Genomic DNA, 18,241 nt, shown 5'->3' on the forward strand with positions numbered 1-18,241 from the left:
CATGCGGGCATCTGTGGGTAAGAGTGTGGGTGCACGCACGAGGATGTCTGTCTCGCCGCAAAGATCGGGGTAGGTGCGCGCGTCTGGGTGTCACCGCTGTCACCAAGGAGCTAAAGCAGGCGAGAACGGGAGGGGGGGCGCGCTCCCGAAGGGGGGGTGCTGCGTGCCGACGCCGGCTCGGTCGGGGGCGGCGGGCGCGGAGCTGTGCGGGTAGCGCCGGAACCAGAGCGTGTCACGGTCCGTCTGGGGCGCCAGTGGGTCTGCGCGCCGGGGGCCTGCAGCGGCCGGGAACCGGCGGGCCGGGTCTGCGCCCCGCGTGCGGGCTCCCGCTCCATCTCTTCGCACCGCTGGCAGGCCTGGCTGCCTATCGGGCCCCTCCAGCCGGCCTGCCTCCCTATCTGCCCGCCCACCCACCGACCGGGTTTGGGTTCCCGCGCGCCCGCGGGTCCCGGGAAGCCGCGCCAGGGGGTCCCGACGCCCTCGGGATCTTTGTCCGCGGCTCTCGGCCACGGCTTTGGGAAGGGACTACCGCCGTGGAGTTATTTCGGGGCTGCTACTCCAGGGAAAATCCGCGCCCTCCCTACCCCAACCTTCATTCCGGGTGCGTGTGGGGCGGGCCCGGGCGGCCACAGGTGAGGGCAGGGGCCTGGCAGCCGGGGCGCCCACCCGCAGCCGGCGCCCCGCACCCCGCAGCCACCGCGGGGCGGTAGAAGGCGGCGGGGCCGGGGCGGGACGGGAGGGGGTCTCGCCAGAAGGGCCGGGAGGGGCCGGAGCCGGCCCTGGGGGCGGGGCAAGGGGGCGGGCACCTCGGCGCCCCGGTACTTTTCCACCGCTGGGGCCGGGGGCGGGGCCGCCGCCTCCACACCAGCTGAGAGGCCCACACGTGGCGGCTGATGTAACACCGCCCCCCAACATCTCGCACCCCGATTAAAGCGGGCGCACCCCGCTTCGAGGAACCGGGGTGCTACGGGCGGTGCCGCAGGTCGAAAAGCGACCGCGCCCCTGCCTGCCGGCCCGGGGCCTCCTCGCAGTCCGCCGGCTGCTTCTTAAAGGAGCCGCGCCCCCTTTCGGGCCTGCTTTCCGCAGGCCACGCCCCCTCGCTGGTCACTCTTAAAGGAGCCGCGTCCCCGGCTCCTGACAGCTCCAGCACAAAGCCTGGGTCTCTTTCTTTGCTGAGACCAGCTTGATGCTGCGGTTGCTAGAAGATAAAGGCTGGGGTTGAGAGTGGGGAGAGGGATGGGAAAGGAAAGAAGGACCTGAGAAGTCCAAAGTGAGGGAGCATCGGAAGATTGGAGAATAGTTGGGTGAGGGAACTGGTTCTAAGAAGGGACTAATGGGCGGCACTGAGCATGCCCAAGTGTTTCCAGGGACCGCAGAGAAAACGCCCCCTTACTCGGCCTACACTGCGACTGCGGCGGTGCCCGCTCAGTGCCCAGCCCTGGGGACACGGAAGAATCACACATTTGCCCAGGAAGGTCTCTCCAGTTCGTGGGGAGCCAGATCTGGACACAAGTAACCATGCCGCAACACTACATGTGACGAGCGTGTTAATCAGATGTACACGCTTTGGGGGTACAGTGAAAAGGTGACTGCAACTGGAGGAGGAAGGAAGGCCTCTTGAAGAGAATGCCATTGGAACAGGTTTTGAAGCTGGGTAGGATGGTAATGCGGACAAGGATGCTCACAGAAGAGGGAACCGCCTGCACAAACATGGGAGGCAAGGACCTCTGGGAATGCTGAGTAGTCCCACATGGCCACAGGTGGCTGCTGGTAGCCAGCCTGGGCTCCAGGCAAAACTAGAAGCCGTCCGCTGCTCCCACAGCCCCTCCACTCCCTCGTCACAGTGAATAGAGTTTATGCTTCCTCCTCTCTCTGTCTCCTAAACTGTGAGGTCCTTGAATACAGGGAAAGAACCTGACACCTTTCCATTCCCAGAGAGGGCTCTGGGGCTTGGCTCAGATGGACCCTTACAATTGACTGACAGCCCCATTTGGGGAGAAGGAAGGACAGAGCAATGAGCCGATAAAGGTAGCTGGGTCCTGTGACTGCCCTCTCACCATCCACCCTTGAGTGGCTCACAGGCAGATCACACCCAGCTCGCCCTCTCCCCACTCTGAACCTGGCAGCACCCTGGCACTCCTGTCCCCTGGGCCTGGCACTAGCTTCTTCCTGTTGGACCTGCAGAAACCAGAGCTCCCCGCTTGTCCCTCACCTCCTATGCAATTCATCACCAAGTCCTACCTTCTATATTTGTCACCTTCTATATTTTTCTCAGATCTGTGCACCTCTCCCCACCCTATGGCCACCTTCCTGATCCACACCCCCTCATCCCTGGCCTGGCCTCTTCCTGACTTCTCTTCCCCAACCCCTCCCTCGAGTCCTTTCTCCACACTGTGTCTAGGGTGATGTTTTCAAAATGCACATTCCACCAGTTGCTCCTGCCGGGTGCAACTCTGTCGTAAAGCCTTTGATCGAGACCATTGCCCTCAGGATAAAAACCGAAATCCAGGCCCCAAAGGCCCTGACCCTGCTTATCTGTCCACCCTCATCTTTGGCCACTTTCTGCCTGGCGATCTGAGCCCGGCCTCAGGGTCTTTGCACATACTATTTCATTTGCTTGCGTCTCTCTTCCTGTTCCCTTCCTCACTATTGCTGCTTTGCCTAAGTAAGTCTCTCTGACCCTATAGCATCGCTTCCTCAGGAAAGGCCCCTGTGACTCTCAGACAAGGCCAGGTCCGCCTGCTCTTGACTCTTATAGAAGGATCTTTCTCTTTTAGTCTTTGTCTGCGTTTGAGTCACGAGTTTCCCTCTTTCCCCCTAGCCTGTAGGATGCGGGAGGGCAGAGACCGATGAGTTCTTCCTACCCAATACAGGTCTGGCCCAGAGCAAGCCTGAAATAAATATTTGTGGAAGAAATGAATTGAATTGTGGCCAGCCTTAAATGCATGCTAAATAATCTAGGCCATATCCTGTTGGCTGTGGAGAACGATGAGGGGGAATCAGGGCTTTAGGGCTTTGGGAAGATTAATGAACTGGAGGGGAGGATTTGCAGTAGAGTCCAAAATGAAGCAGAAACTTCAGAACTTACAAAGGAAGTATTGCTAGCTCCATCTTCCAGATTGAGAAAACTGAAGCTTGGAGAAGTTAAGTGACTTGCTCAAAGTCACATATGTAGTGAGTGGCAGAACCAGAATTCTAGCCCAGGCCTACCAGGCCCCAGAGCCCAAGCTCTTCACCACATGCTGAACTGACTGCTTGCCAGTGGCGGTCCATACGTGGTACTTCTTGAATGGGTGGACAGGGCCATTGAACAGAAATGGCAGAAGCAGGAGAAGAAGCAAAGCTTTCTGCCCAACTCATTCTCCTGGAGGCCACCACCAAGCCCTCTTTTGGTCACCAGTCTGTAAACAGTCTGAGCACAAGGACTGTGTTTGCAGTCAGTGCTCGGGGATAACCTGAGTGAGAACACCCTGGAGCCTAAGTTCCTGGGCAGAGTGCCCTCAGTTTACTTACCTAACCAGGGGTCATAATAATTACCAGCCCAAGCAGTGGCTCTTTGTAATGCCATCTGCGGTTACCGTTTGCTGGCTGAAGAGGGTCAGCTTTGGGGAAGTCAGATACAGAGTTTACAGCTTAAGGAGGGTGCAGTGAGTGGGGAGGACAAGGTATAATCCTTCTAAGGGAGCACAAACCCCCTTTTCTCCTGACTGCCCCCAGAAGACCCAAGCCATGCACAGGGACCTCTTTAGGAGAACCCTTTGAGAGGCGGAGAGGCCAACCTGGGTGACTGACAAAAGGGAAATGGTTACAGGTCACATCTGCACCTGCCCCTGCCCCCACCCTGGAGACAAGTCTGTGCAGGACCCCAAGTGGCCAGCGCCAAGTCCTAAAGAAGCCAAGGGCTGATTTTCACAGGCAAGGAGCTTCTTCCTCGTCTCTTCTGGCCTTCTAAAACCTTCCTGGGCCTGTAGGAGAGAGGTGGCCCTTGATAGGTGGCTATGGGTAGGGCAGAATGGCACAGAACAGTCTTTGGAGTCGAGTCTGCTCCCTGGGAGGGTAAAGAAGGCCCCAGAAGCTGAGCCCAGTCCCTCCTAGGACTAGGCCCTATGGAGATTGAACATCATTGTCCACCTGACCCAGGTTTTCCTCCCACAACAGAATTCCTCAAAGCTCCCTGAGGGTTGAATCCTCTCCTGAGGCCCATCAAAAATGACCCCCTATTCCATCCGTGTCTGGCATGAAACCTGTCTATGTGCACCAGCAGGGCCATACCCCCTATTCCATCCGTGTCTGGCATGAAACCTGTCTATATGCACCAGCAGGGCCATGTGGCCACTCCTTCCATTTGTCTGCCGCCTCCTGCAGCGCGTCGTGCCCACATTGCATCTCAGATGCTTCCCGCAAGGTCTCTGGCTTGCCCGGACCATCATTCCAGTCTCACCCATTGCCCTTCAATTCAATTCGAGCAAGACATCGGGCTAGCGCACCCTGGGCGAGGGGCAGGCACCGAAGGTAAATGAAACATGGACCCAACCCTCAGGGAATGCACAGACTCGTGGCTGATGGACAGAAAAAAAAAAATAAGTCTAGTATGAGTTGATAAGGACACCAGTAGAAACCTGCTAAAAAAAGAAAGGAGGAAGCAGTTTGTTCACTCTGGTTGAGGAGAGTGCCAGGAAAGGCTACAGGGAAGAGGTGACATTTCAGCATGGTCCTAAAGGATTTGCAGAATTTTACTGGTGAGCGGAAGGGAAGCTGTCGCAGGCAGGGGAGGGCCTGAGCCAGGGCAGGGAGGGCATCCCGCGCACGGCATGTTTGGTGTTCGCAGAGCTTCTGGTTCAGGTCAGTGACATAACAGCATGCCTGGCTGTCCTGGAGCCCAAGCTGAGTGGCACCAGGATGAGGAAGGACTGTCCTGGCTGCCCAGCTGGAGTGAGCTTGGGGAGCTCGTGCTGATCCGAGCTGACTCCCCTTCAGGAGAAAGGTTGAAGCCATCCACACGGACGATGAAGGAATTGGACCCTGTCCCAGTCTTGTGTTCATTTTTTAATCTTTTATAGAATTGGGCATCTGGAGAGTCAAAAATAGACCTTTGCCCATTGGGACGGGAAGCCTGGAGACCAAGGGATCCAGGGGAAGGGTTGGAAGAAGGGCTAGGAAGGAGCCCATCGAGAGTCATCCAAAAAGGACCAGATGGGAAAGGGCCTGGCAGAGGGTGGGCCAGCCTGGGAGGGGGTGAGGGCCTGCCAGCTGGTGGCCCGGGCCCTGCACTACCTGTCCTGGAGAGCCCTGACGGCCACACCTGGCCTGTCCTCACCTTCCCAGGCCAGGTTCCCACCCCGCTCTCTGCTCTCTCCACAGCTCTTGAGGTCTGTGGTCTGAAAGGTGCTGGAAGCAAAGCCTGTGAGTGTGGTCCAGGACTCCAGGGCCCCCCCAGCCTGCTGCTGCCATGGTAGGGAAAGGTGCCAAAGGGATGCTGGTGAGTACAGGAACCAGACTGCGGGGAGGAAGGGGGGAATCGTGAGCGCCGCCCCCTCTGAGGCCTTGTGCCAGCTGCTTGTCATAACGGGAGGGTCTAGGAGGCTTCTTGGGGCCCTGAGTCTGGCTGGCACTGACAAGACTCCTAAGTCGTAGGGCTGTCCCAGGCCCCAAGCAGGCGGCCCCTTACCCGACAGGTTCGATGGTGTTGCGGCTCTGAGCCCACAGTGGGGTCGATTCTGCCACAGAGCCCACGGCGCCCGTCAGGAGTCAAGAGCACACTCCCCATCCCCATCACAAGAGGTGCTCTGGAGAGGCTGCAACTTGTCCTGCTGGAGGGACAGGAGGACACCCAGGACCATCCCACGGTTGGCACCCTGGCACCCCACCCCCACCCCGTGCTCTGCCCACCGCAGGGAGCATTCCATATGTGCTAATCAAGGGGCCTTCAGACCCCGTCTGGTTTTTCTTTCCTTCCCTCGTTCCTTCTCACGCTGAAAAGTAACAAAGAACGTTTCATTTTGAATCCTCTTCTGAGGGCTTAGGAAACTCCCCTCTCCTCCTGCCCCCAGCCATGGCCCTTCCTTTGCCCGCTGCCGCAGAGCACAGGAGAAGTGCTAGTGAGGCCCCATGAGAAGCAGCAGGCAAGAGCCGGGCCTGGTCAGGGCTTGAAGGAGGAAGACTCATTGATGGGTAGAGCAGGTTGGTCCTGGAAGCAGGAACCAGGAAAAAGATGTCAGATCCCATCCCAAGAGCAGTGGTGTATTTCTTCTCTTGGGATCTTGCCTCGGGGACAAGCTAGACGGGACAGCTGTCAGGGGAGGAAGCCAGTGACAGAGCACAGCACTGCCCTTGGCACCTCTCTCATTGCTTTTCTCATTCTGTTAAGGATCGATTGGCCTAGGGTCTCTGTGGAGCTCCCCCACCCCTAAAGAGGCCCTGTCTCTCACCAGAGATTTCTGGGGCTCAGAGTGCTTGGTCCAGATGAATGGTTTGGGAGAGGAAATAGGTGGTTTTGCTCCAGGGTAAGGACCCTCTCTCTATCCTGCCCCGTTCTGAACGTCTAGCATTCAGCCCCTCAGGCCTGCTCTGGCCTGGCTCCTGCCTGGTTGGAACACATCTGAATGAGCCGAGCTTCTCAAAGTATTCTGGGGCCAGCCTAAACTCTGGGTGCTCATAAATGGGCGGAGATGAAGTCTCGTGACCTGCACGCTTGCTGGAGGTGATGCTGTTACAGGGCCAAAAATGGCCTCCCTTTCCCAGAGAAGTCTGGGAATTGCCACGGGCCTGTGGTCCGTAGGAAGTGGGGTGCAGCTCTGCCCCATGCTGCATGGAGATTCTGAGCCCCGTGAAACCTAAGAAACCCTCCGAGTATTCCCGGGCTGCTCTTCCTTCTCAGGAGTGACCCTGAAAGGACCGGTGCAGCCAAGCAGTGGAGACGTGGGAGCCGTGTGGGCCACATAGGGAGCGCGAATCACGGCATCCCAGAATCCCTGCCCGAGCTGAGCCTCCCGGACTTTGGGCTCTGCAGGGCCAGCCTGTCTGTGGAAGGGAGTGCTGCCTTGGGACGCCCGTTCCCAGCCCCAGGATGTGCCTAAAGATAGCCAGGGCTCGGATGCCCTCTGCCCTTTGGCTTCTGCCCGCCACTGCTGGTTTGAGGCCCATAACATCTGTCCCCTGGGCTCCACCCGCCCACCCCCTCCCACCACAGTGGTTGCTAGAGATTCTATTCCTGCCTCTTTCTCAGTTCTGCTGATGACCTTGGGCTACTCTGTTCTCGGGCCGCAGTTTGGAAACTGAAGCCATCTCTGTTCAGGGCTTGTCTGTAGGACACAGGCTCGAGGAGCACCACCCCTCCTGGCTAACCTAGGGAGCTGAGCCAGCGCTCTTTTAGGCGCCTGTGCTCCCCTAAAGGCAAATAGCTAAGGACACTCCTTTCAGACATGCCCTCGTCTCCATGCCGTGGTAGGGGCAGAAGAGAGGCTATCGAGGGCCACGCATGTAAGCCACTTAGCCAATCCCAGGCCTATGGCTTCTTTTGGCATTCGTGCCCTGGAATGCGGGGAGGGGATAGCTAGCCCCTGCCGTGGGGTCCTTACTTCCATCCCCTTTGCCTCCAGTTTGGGTGTGAGGACATGGTCCCCCCGGCCCCTGTCCCCTGACTCTCTTCAGTGTCGGCAGACACCCTGTGTCATCCTTGGAGCTCCAGCCCTGCTGTCCATGGGGCAGGTGCCCCGCGGAGAAGCAAGCCTCTCTGCAGCACGTGCCCAGGCCCACATGCCTGCTGCACGTGTCCCCGACCCCCACCCCCGGCCCAGATGGTCTCTGCCGGGCCAGCTCAGCTGCCTCCCTCACGCCTCAGCAGCTCCTAGGACGGGGCCATGCGAGAACCCAGCTGGCCAGGGTGCCTCCAAGCCTGGGAGCAGCTGGGATGCTTGGGGGCACCGGGGGGTGGGTGGGGTGATCCTTCCATGGAGACCTAGTGCCTCTGTACACGCGTGGGGTGGGGCTGCCTGAAGCTCAGAAGACAGGGAGCTGGGGGAGAGGAGCCCAGGCCAGGAGAGCCCCACCGGGTCAGCTGTGACCACACGGCCTCACACCAAGGGCATGAGCTGGCTGCTTCGGTCCCCTCCCCATGCCTGCGCCCCACTGGCACAGAGTCTTGGGCAGCAGAGGTCTCAGGGAGCCTCACTGGCCTCTCCCCATGTCTTTGGGCACGCTGGTTGCTCCTACCATTGGGAAACCTTGTGATGAGTAAGAGCAGAGTCACCTGGGCTAGGGCCGTGAGTGCCAGGGCATCTAAACCATCCCAGAAGGCTTTGCAAGCACCACAGGCCACCCGGCGCTGCTCCACCCTGACCTGTTCTGTTAGGCTTTGATACGAGAATTTGTACACCTCTTATTGGCACCGTCCATTGCGGGGCCTGGCACACAGTGGGTGCTCACCCGGCCCACATCCTGGCCTGTGGCAAGTGCTTAGCTAATATGGGCTTGGCACATGCTGGGAGTTTACCAAGCGCAGGGTTTGGCCTGCAGTCGGCACTTCCTAGGTGAAGAGCCTGCACGACTAGGCGCTCAGCCGCACGAGCCCCAGCTTGGGGGGGTGCTCACCTAGCACAGACTGGGCACACACTGGGCACCCGGCTGTCACAGTGCCAGGCGCACCGTGGGTGCTCCCCCAGCTCCAGTCTGGGCATACGTTGGGTCCTCGCCTGGCACGGAATTTGGCATACAAGGGCTTCTCCTCTAGTGTGGTGAGCCCAGCACAGGGGCTCGCTGGCATTGGGCTGATCTAAAGTGGGTGCTCTCTTCACGCAGACCTGGCACACTATTTATTCTTTCAGCATCAGACTTTGCACATAGTGGGCGCTCTGCTAACACAGTTCCCAGCACACAGTGAGTGCTTTCCAAACACAGGTACTCGTGGTAACAGTGTGTGCTTTCTGTGCACGGGGTCTGGCACACAGTAGGTACTCTCCTAGCTCAGGGACTGGCACATCGTGGGCACTCTCCTTATAATAGGCCTAGCACAGAGGAGGGGCTCTCTTAGCTGGGACAGCCTGAGGAATGACCTAGATCATCAACCAGGTGATTGGAGATGTGTAACCACACCCCTCCCAGTGAAACGGACAATATCTAGATCCAGAGGAAAAGGTGCAGCGTTCCTCAGGCCTCCTCTCTGGACCTGAGATCCTGCCCTCCCTTCCCCTTGGTCTCCTTCCCCTCCCCACCTTCCCTGGAGCACACCTGCTCCATCCTGTGCCCTCACCTCCCCTCACACAGCTTCCCTGCAGCCCTTCCCCTGCTCAGTCCTAGCTCGGCGGGACCTTCCCCCTGGAGGCACAGGGCACAACAAAGCGGCTAGATTCCTTGCCCCTCTGGAGGCATGCCCACTCTTATTAAGAAAAGTCAGAGGCGGGGACTGGGGGAGTCGGCCTCCCAAAGTGGGGCTGGAGCAGCTGGGTCCCACTAATGAGGCCTCATTATGGCCAGGGCCCAGCTGGGCTGCTGCTGCCTCCTGTCCCCATGGCCAGGGCCGGAGAAAGCCGTCCAGCCAGGGCTGCCTGTTCTGGGCACCCTGCCCAGGCCAGGGCAGCCAGAGCCCAGAGCCCACCCTGGGTGGAAGTGAGCATTTGGGCATCATGGGTGACTGGGCCTTCCTGAAGCCAGTAGCCCAGCCAGGGCCTTGGCCCGCAGTCTGTGCGCGCAGGAAGTCAGCGGAGCGTGTCTGGAGACCTGGCTGCATGAGGCTGGCCCAGTGAGAGGCTGAGTCAGTGGGGTCTCAGACCATTCTTAGGAGACTTGCCTGAACCAAGGCTGGTCTCTATCTACCCCCCAAAATGGGGATAATAAGTTATCTATATAAGGCATTTGGGGGGGTGATTAAATGATTTAATATGTGCAAAGTGTTTAGGACAGTGTCTGGCTCATAGTAAGCCCTTAATATGTATTATCTATTACTGTGATTGCTAGTTCTCGCTAGATTCAATGATGGGTGGATATCAGCCCTATTTCAGAGAGGAGGAAACTAAGATCAGACATGTTAAGTGACTTGCTTAAGGCTACCTAGGGTGAGAGACTGGCAGTGCTGGGCTTTAAACCAGGTCTATCTGACTCTAAAGCGTGTACACTTTTTTAAAAAGCCGTTCTAAAAAAAAAAAAAGCCATCCTGCCATGTTCTCTTTGAGGTCACCATACTTACCAAACTCACCGAAAAGCTAGGCTTTCTTTACATCAGAGTGCGCGCTTTCGTGTGATGCTTGCTGAGACCCTAACGTGTACCAGGCCCCCTGCCAACCTGTCAGTTTCCAAAGAGAGGTTCACCTTCCCGGGGCCAGAACACCTGTGCCCGCCTTCCTGCCCGCTGGCCTGTGGTATCTCAGCATCCTCGGGAGAAGTGGGACTGGGTGGGTCTGAGCGACATCCCGCCCCAGTGATGGTGACACCACTGGACTGAACCCCGCCCGTGCAGCACATACCCGGAGCAACACCTCAGGCCCTGGGCAATGCAGCACAGATCTCCGAGGGTCCTATTCTGTGGTTCCACCTTTGCCTGGGCTCTGTGGTGTCCACTGTCTGGGCTAGTGCCGTCTTTCTTAGGACAGGTGACCGTGCAGTTCACCGGGCCAGAGCTTTCTTGCATGTGGTCAGCCACATTCTCCTATGAGGACAGTCAGTCGTCTCGGCTGGTTGAGGGTCTCCAACTCTCGTCAGGGGGAGAGGAGTGGGGGGAACAGCTCCAGGGCCCACCATCCCCCCACCCACACCACTCTGAGAAGTCTAAGATGCTTTGGTAGTGCCCTGTGAACTATGCCCTCCCTTCATCCTGCCCTTCACCAAGTCGAGTGCCCAGTGGCACCCAACCACCCTACCAGGAGGCCACCAAGTGCCGGGCCTGGGAGCTCAGAAGCATCTGGGCCCCGAGGCCGCTCACTCTCTTCCGCGCTCGCTCTGCCTCACTCTGTGGTTGTGAGTATGTGTGTGTATGTGTTTTGTTCCAATAACTTGCTGGGAACAAGGGAAAAACACAACAAACCCCACGCCTCACTCTAGCTCCGGAGCACCCGCGCTGGGCTGCATGGGGACTGGCCGGAGGGGGAGGGCCAGGGGAGGGGTAGGCAGAGCTTCGGGAGGAGATGAGGTGAAAGTAATTGACGCTGCCCAGCCGGCAGTGGGAGAGGCAGGGGATGCGTCAGTGTCGCCCGGAGCTGGCAGAGGTGTGAATGAGCAGCGGAGACACGCGCTCTCCGCTCTGAGCACTCATCCTGGGATGGCCTCGGCTTGTGGACCTGGGGCCCGCTCCTCCCCAGAGCAGGTCAGTCACCTTCCAGGAGGTTGAGGCCCCTCCCTGGAGCCAGGCGGTCTGGGAGGCTGGGCTGGGGGTGGGGAGAGGGGCTGAGTGGTCTGTGCCAGGGAGGGGCAGGCACAGCCAGCCAGCGAGACAGACACCAGCAAAAGTGACCCAGAAAGTTGCAACTGTGTGAAGGAGTGCAGGAAGAGTTAGCTGTGTGGTGGGGGCCTGGGGGAGGAGAGTGGGGGGGTGAGGGCTCCCCCAGCCCAAGGACCTGCTGAGAATCTGCTCTGTGTATCAAAGCTGCATTGTCCTAGCTCCCGGGGAGACGGGCCGGAGGTGCCCAGGAATTGTACTAATCAATACAGCCCCATTGTCCGTGCCACGGCATTTACTCCTATGGGGAGAGTGAGTGAGGGGGCAGGGGGATGTGGTACATGGACTCAGCAGTGACGGTGGGGGAACAGGATGGGATGGGGGTCTCCACTGGGAGTAGAGAGACCCCAGAGAACGTTCGCCAGTGTCCACGGCAAGTGCCCGGATGGGGTGGGCACCCGTGTGGCCTCATCCCTAGAAGCTGGGGATGGGCAAAGATGTCGGGGACAATGGGGCTGACGGCAGCGAAGGTGAGGGTACAAGGAGAGCCATCCTCCCCACTCCATAGAACATCCTGATTTGACCTTCAGAAGGCAAGAGAAGGAATGTCTTCTGGGGAGACATGGGTTGGGCCTGGGAGAAGCATTATGCAGGGCTGCCCTCAAACCTCAGAACTGCCAGGGTCACGGACCAGAGCCACTGCCCAGAGTGCCAGCCCCACTGCCAACTGACTGGGGTAGAGACTGCCCACAGCTGCTGCGTGTGAGGTAGGGCTGCTGGGCTTCTCCAGGGCAGAGGCAGGGCCCACCCGGTGTTCCCCATCCTGCTCCCCGGGGCCCGGAGCGGAACCTGGGGGTGCGTCTTCCATCTGCTCTCCACGGTGTTGGCAGGTCTCTCTCCACCGATCGGGGCTCTGGGCGAAATAGCACAGGGCATGCTCTTGCCTCTCTCACCTGCTCTGTGAAGGCCTCGACTCCTAACAGGTGCCCAGAGCTTGCTCTAAAGTTGTCCTTGAGGCAAGAGGCACGAGCAGCTGCCGGGTACTGCTTGGGCCTCGGGTGGACTTTCCCATGGTCCTGCCCCTCCACCTCTGGCCCCTGACTCTTTCCCAGATCTGGATAAGCGAGTCCAGATGAAGGACAGAAGGCTCTGTCATCGCAGGGCGGATGCTACCTGAGGGCCAGCCTGGCCCCTGGACTGAGGGGGAGAGAACTTGGGGGAACAAGAATCTAGGGGTGCGAGGAGGTCGTGAGGTCTTTTAAGGCAGCCACAATTTACTGTAATGGCGATGCTGCCTGAATTCCCCGATGGGGCTCAGAGAAAGTTGCCAGTGATCTGGATTTGGCTCAAGGTCAGTCTGGGATGTGGGGTCTTGTCTGTCCTCCTCCATAAAGTTTGTCTTGGATGGGACTTCATCCCATGAGCAAACCCCGGGGCTGCAGAGTTCTGAACAAGAGTCCTTCGGGATCCCAGCGGGGCCCGCCCAGCCAGGGCAGCTCCAGGATTCTTCAGGAGGAAGGACTCACAATTCACAAAAATATCCAGTGGACACTGGTCTGGGAGGGCGGGAGTCAGGAGCCAGAGGAGAGCCGTAGCCCAGGGTGGAAACCCGGGCTCTGTCTGAGCCTGTGCACGAAGAAAGGAGGGGGTGCATCCCGTGGTGGCCGTTACCTCTGGGAGGGGGCTCTGCGACTTTGTTTCCTTGTTACTCTTTGCTGTAGGTTCCCATTTTTTTGGTGATAAGCTTATAATGCTTTTATAATTAGAAGAAAAACAGTAACATGTTTTAAAAGTCGCTTAGAAAGTTAGTGGGAACTAATGGAAGATTTAGGAGAGAGTCAGAAATAGGAAAATTCCAGGCAAGGCAGAACTACAGAGATGAGTAGATCTATTGAGATTGCCTAGTCTGTCCACTGATTTCATAGTTAAGGACGCAGAGTTGCAGGGAGTGGAAACGATTTGGCCAGCGTCACCAGGGGAGAGGGCTCTAGAATGCTGGGGTTCTCATGCCTGGCTCAGGGTCCTGCCCTCCAAGCCCGAGGCATGGTGGGGAGATCTGGATTCTGCCCTCAGAGCTGAACACCCCTCATTCCAGGAGCTCATCCAGAGCAGGGAGTAAGCCAGGCACAGGGCTACGTAAAGGACTTATGTAAGGGGTTGCTCCGTATGGCTCACGCGGCTAGGCAGGCCCGGGCTGGGAGGTCACAGGTCCTTGTGTGGGACTGGACCCTGCTGCCTTAAGGACTGCTCCTAAGGGGAAGGGCATCTGTGCACGTGTGGCCTTATGTGAGGGTCTTACGTGCGGGTGTCTGTGTATGGTGGGCATCACGGAGGATGACCAGCCAGCTCACCCCACTCACCCATGGGAAAAAAGCCCCAAAGCCTGCCTTCTGCCCAACTTGGGGAGCTCGGGCACAGGGCAGGGCTGTCCCTACCCTGGAGACCACTGATCAGGCCCATGGCCGTGAAGTCCCAGGTGAGGGTGGGGGGTCTCCTAGGAGCCTGGGGAGGAAGCACCAGGCCACTGTGGTTTAATTCATCACTGAGGTGTGATCAGGGGAGGAAGGGAGAGCAGCGAGGGGCGGATAGTGAAAGATGGGTGATAGGCAGGAGAGGCCTGGAGCCCGGCCAGTCAGCAGGGCTGAGCCGGGTTAGGCAGACAGGCTGCCAGTCTGGGTGAAACTGTGAGCACAAAGGGGTTCTTTCGTGGACGCCCGAGAGCCGACGTCCACTGCAGGGACAGGGCTGAACGGTGACACAGGTGTCTACTCAGCAGATCAAGAAAATGGGCGGCTTAGGCTAGGGAAGAGGACACAAGGAGAACAAACTTGAGGCAGTCCCAGAAAAGGCTCACCAGCCGTGGGCCTCGCTGCCCAGGAAGACAGGGGCGGGGAGTGCCCAGAGGAGAGCAGAGAGGAACCGGAGCCCCCAGAAGCCCTGCAGAGCAGTCTGGAGACCCTATCCTCTAGCGTACTTGCAGGAAAGTAGGCTTGCTGTGTCCTCTGCAGAGAGCCGAGCCCTCACCACCCAAGTCACCTGAACGTAGCTCTCGCTAGAACTGAGCTCAGAGGCGTAGCCGTGGCTCCCACGGTGACCTCCCAGCCACCGCTCCAGGGGTCAGGCCCACGGTGCTGAGACGCAGAGCCCCAGTGTTGTCAGGAACTTCTACCAGAGCCATCCCCGGCTCCCCGCCCCAGGCCCCTGTCCCAGGGCTCCTGGCAGCCACGTGGCTGAAGTGGTTAGCGGAAGGCCCAGTGGTACGCCGCTCATTAAACCGCGCGGCACTGGCCCCTGAGAGCTCAGTCAAGCGGCCGCCTGTGGCACGTGGCTGGGGGCGCCCCCACCCTCAATGTCCCCCTCCATGCCAGGGAGAGAGCAGACCTCAGAAATCCCGGTCTGGCCCCGCTGCACTTGGTTGGGGGGCTGGGGCCAGGTGACAGGCCCCAGACTTCAAGCCCTGGGGACCTCGGTCCCTGCAGGGAGCCTTGCGTGTGCCCCGCCCGTGAAACCGTCCTGGACCCTCGGGCGTCTCATTTACAGCTGTGAGCACTGCTTCGTGACCCCACCCATGTGCTCTCAGCTGCCACAGTCTCCCATTGTGCCCCTAAGTAAACAAGCCCTGGACAGAATAAAACTGTGATTGTAGGGTCAACATATAGGAGCCCTATTTGGCCGGGATTTGTTTGGGAATGCAGAAACTGTCCCCAAGCCGGCATCACACCCTCTGAAAAAATGCCCCCCTGGACCGTGCAGAATGGCTAGGCCTGTCCTCAAGAAGGCCCTCCGAGGTGGTGACAGCCTTAGGCAGGATTCTGTACGGGCCCATCCCAGAGGGCACACTCGGGCTGTGAGCCACCCTCCCCCAGAACCACACTGGCCCACGAGCCCCTTCCTCAGGGAAGCCTTCCGGGCCTCACCCCGCGTGCCCCCGCCTGGCCTCCTTCCATATTCTTGTGACTTGAGAACTGCCGCTTTGTGGTCACCTTGCGGCTGCAATATAAAGATCCCGGATTTGTTTCTGTCGCTGATGGCTTGCTCCCCACTAGATTTCGAGCTGTGGGCGTGTAGGGTGTCTGTTTCGTTCACTGCTGGATTCCCAGTGCCTGAGGCAGGGCCAGCACACAGTAGGTGTTAGTCGATCTCTGTGGTTGCAGGAATGAATGTATTCAGGCTTTTTCAGCCTGTCAGTTTGCTCTGGGACCGGACCCCGGTTCTCGGTGCCGTGCCCCCAAACCTCCCTGGAGGGTGTGAAGGTCAGCATCTCCTCTGGGGGCAATGCCAGATTGGGTGTACGGGATGGTTACTCCACAAGGCTGTCTGTGCTGTCGTGCCCACGGTACGCAGGCCGAATATGCCCACTGTGGGAACAAAGGGCCCGTGGCTGGGGCCGCCACTGGGCACCTGGTGCCTCACGTGTCTGCATCCCAAATGGGCCTTTCTGGAAAGTGCACAGGTCCCAGTGAAGCCATTCCTCCCTTCTGCATTTGTGGGTCAGTGTCAGGATCCAACAACATTTCAAAGCACCAGGCCTCCCTGTTTATTGGCCAGTGTGACTGTTGTCCTTGAACATGTCTCTTTCAAGCTGGGGGTCGGTGTCACTTTAGTGACATCCCTCAGAAGCTATGCTGCTCTCTCTCCAACCCTGGTGTCCTCCAGGGACTCCTGTCTGCTTCTCTCAAGGGAATAGCCCATCTCCGAGAGGCTGTCTCTGTCACTTGAGGGCTCTGTGCTCTGCTGGTGATTCTCAGGGTCCCTAGTCTCCTAGTGAGACTCCCTGACCCCTCAGGCTCTCGCTCAGTGTGGCTTCATTTCCTGTCAGCCTGGGAGGGGGTGGCAGGGCCATGGCATGGAGGGGCATATTTACGCTTATAAAGGGGCTCGCTGAGCCAGTTCCAACTGTGGGGTTGGGATTCAAAAGGGGCTGTCCTCGGTGGGACCTCAGGCCACCCAGCCCAGCCCTGCAGCTCCCCCTGGGGAAGGCCTGGCTTCCTTTCCTTGGGGCAAATCCCCTCATCAGCCCCTCCTGGCCAGCCCCCTCCTCCGCAGCCCACCCCCTCTCAGCTCAGAGACCTTTTTCCGGAGTCCCTCCCTCTGTTTCCCCTAGCAGAGTCTGTCCTCCAAGTCTGGCCTGGTGCCCACAACTCTGGTCTCCTCCCCCAGCTCATGGCCAGCACCACCCAGCCCAGGTCAGCTTCCGCAGGGCCCCTGCCCCAGCTCTGGGCAATATAGATGGCTCCCCTGGGTCCCCCATCCTGAGTCCCAGAGCACCCTCCCCAAGTCTGGCCCAGCTCAGTTGCTCCCCCATCGCCCACCTCACAGCCCTGCCCGTCCTGTGCCCCCAGGAAAGCGCCTTCAGCTAGGGGAGGGGTCGGGCATCCCCTCCCCCGCACCGCCTGCCCGTGGGCAGCGTGCTCAGCCTGGTGATGTGGTAGCGGCGGGTGGGGGGGGCTGTCTGGACACAGGCCCCTTTGTGCCCAGCCCGACTTGGCTGCTTGGTATGAGGCTCAGCTGCTCCCAGATCCTCACCCAGAGGGGAGAGGGGAGGCTTTGGAAGGGCTGGGGCTGGGGGGCTCTGGACTTGAGCTCCCTCTCGGTGTCCCACCTCTCAGATGTTGGCAGCAGCCGCTCAGGTGGGCTGGTGCCCCTGGCACAGGGTGCTGGGGGTGCTGGTGAGGGAGGCCCAGCTGGCACCCTCTGGCAGCTGCTCCTCCCTTCTCCCCTTCTCTGCCATGCCTGCCAGCAGCTCCTGCCAGCAGCGGGGAAGCCCGGGGTGGGGGTGGGGGCTTGGAGGGTCTATGGCGTCCCCGCTGGGAGAGGCCCAGAGGGTCAGGCACGGGAGCACAAATGCCTTTCTGATGGTAGCTTTTCTCCTGTCCCCACAGAATGGTGCTGTGCCCAGCGAGGCCACCAAGAGGGACCAGAACCTCAAACGAGGCAACTGGGGCAACCAGATCGAGTTTGTACTGACGAGCGTGGGCTATGCCGTGGGCCTGGGCAATGTTTGGCGCTTCCCATACCTCTGCTATCGCAACGGGGGAGGTACCCAGCGGGCACAGGGCAGGGACCACCCACTTGGATAGAGCCTAGCCACCGAGGCCCGAGCTACCCCCTCCCCGGGCACAGACCCCTCTCCAGACAGGCTGGCCTGTGCTCTCATCTCCTTCGCCCCAATCCCTGGCTTAGGTGCCCTTTACCTAAGGCACAGATCACCCCTTGACCCTGGCTGTCTGCTGTTTGGGCCTGACCCTGCTAGCCTGCTCCCTTGAGTTCAAGAGAGGTAGAGAAAGGCACCCCAGCCTCCCGAGGTTCCCTGTCCCATACCCCCTGTGTGTCTACAGCCCCCTAAATGGTTCGGGGAATTTGAGGATCCCGGCTACTTATGTTTGTGGATTGGCTTGGTGAAGCCATCATGTCCCACCCTAACATGGTGGGGCTGGGGGCTGGGTTCTGTTCAGGAAGCCTCTGTCAAGTTCAGAGGTAGACTGTGGGTAGGACACCTCAGACCCAGGCTCCTGCTCATTGCGGGGCCCACAGTCCTCGGGTCCTAGCCGATCGCAAAGGTTTTGCTGTTGGGTTCTCAGCAGAAAGAGGGTGGGACCCCCAAGCCCGCCCTGAGCCGTCCTTTCCCCGCCTGCCAGGGGCCTTCATGCTCCCGTACTTCATCATGCTCATATTCTGCGGGATCCCCCTCTTCTTCATGGAGCTCTCCTTCGGCCAGTTCGCAAGTCGGGGCTGCCTGGGGGTCTGGAAGATCAGCCCCATGTTCAAAGGTGAGGCCTGGGTGGGGTCCACCGCCCCCCACGCCCACACGCACACATACATGGGCCTCTGGGGCCTACTCACCCATCTGTACAAACACTGCCAGCCCCCACGGAG

At 59.3% G+C, this 18,241-nt stretch overlaps 1 protein-coding gene across 6 annotated transcripts in view; it reads left to right on the top strand.

Annotated features, from left to right (window-relative positions):
* SLC6A9 (solute carrier family 6 member 9) overlaps positions 1-18,241 on the top strand; it is a 35,294-nt gene that overhangs the window by 4,792 nt on the left and 12,261 nt on the right. For 4 of the 6 annotated variants that reach the window (XM_040627392.1, XM_040627395.1, XM_040627391.1 and 1 more), the window contains exons 2-4: positions 5,362-5,479; positions 17,248-17,404; positions 18,004-18,135. In XM_040627392.1, the coding sequence (XP_040483326.1) occupies positions 5,450-5,479; positions 17,248-17,404; positions 18,004-18,135 (319 nt within the window). In that variant the 5' untranslated portion in view covers positions 5,362-5,449. The remainder of the gene's footprint in view (positions 1-5,361; positions 5,480-17,247; positions 17,405-18,003; positions 18,136-18,241) is intronic. The other 2 variants (XM_040627394.1, XM_040627396.1) reach the window with 2 other exon arrangements.

The sequence above is a fragment of the Ursus maritimus genome, unplaced genomic scaffold, assembly GCF_017311325.1.
Source record: "Ursus maritimus isolate PB19 unplaced genomic scaffold, ASM1731132v1 scaffold_12, whole genome shotgun sequence".
Taxonomy (NCBI): Eukaryota; Metazoa; Chordata; class Mammalia; order Carnivora; family Ursidae; genus Ursus; species Ursus maritimus.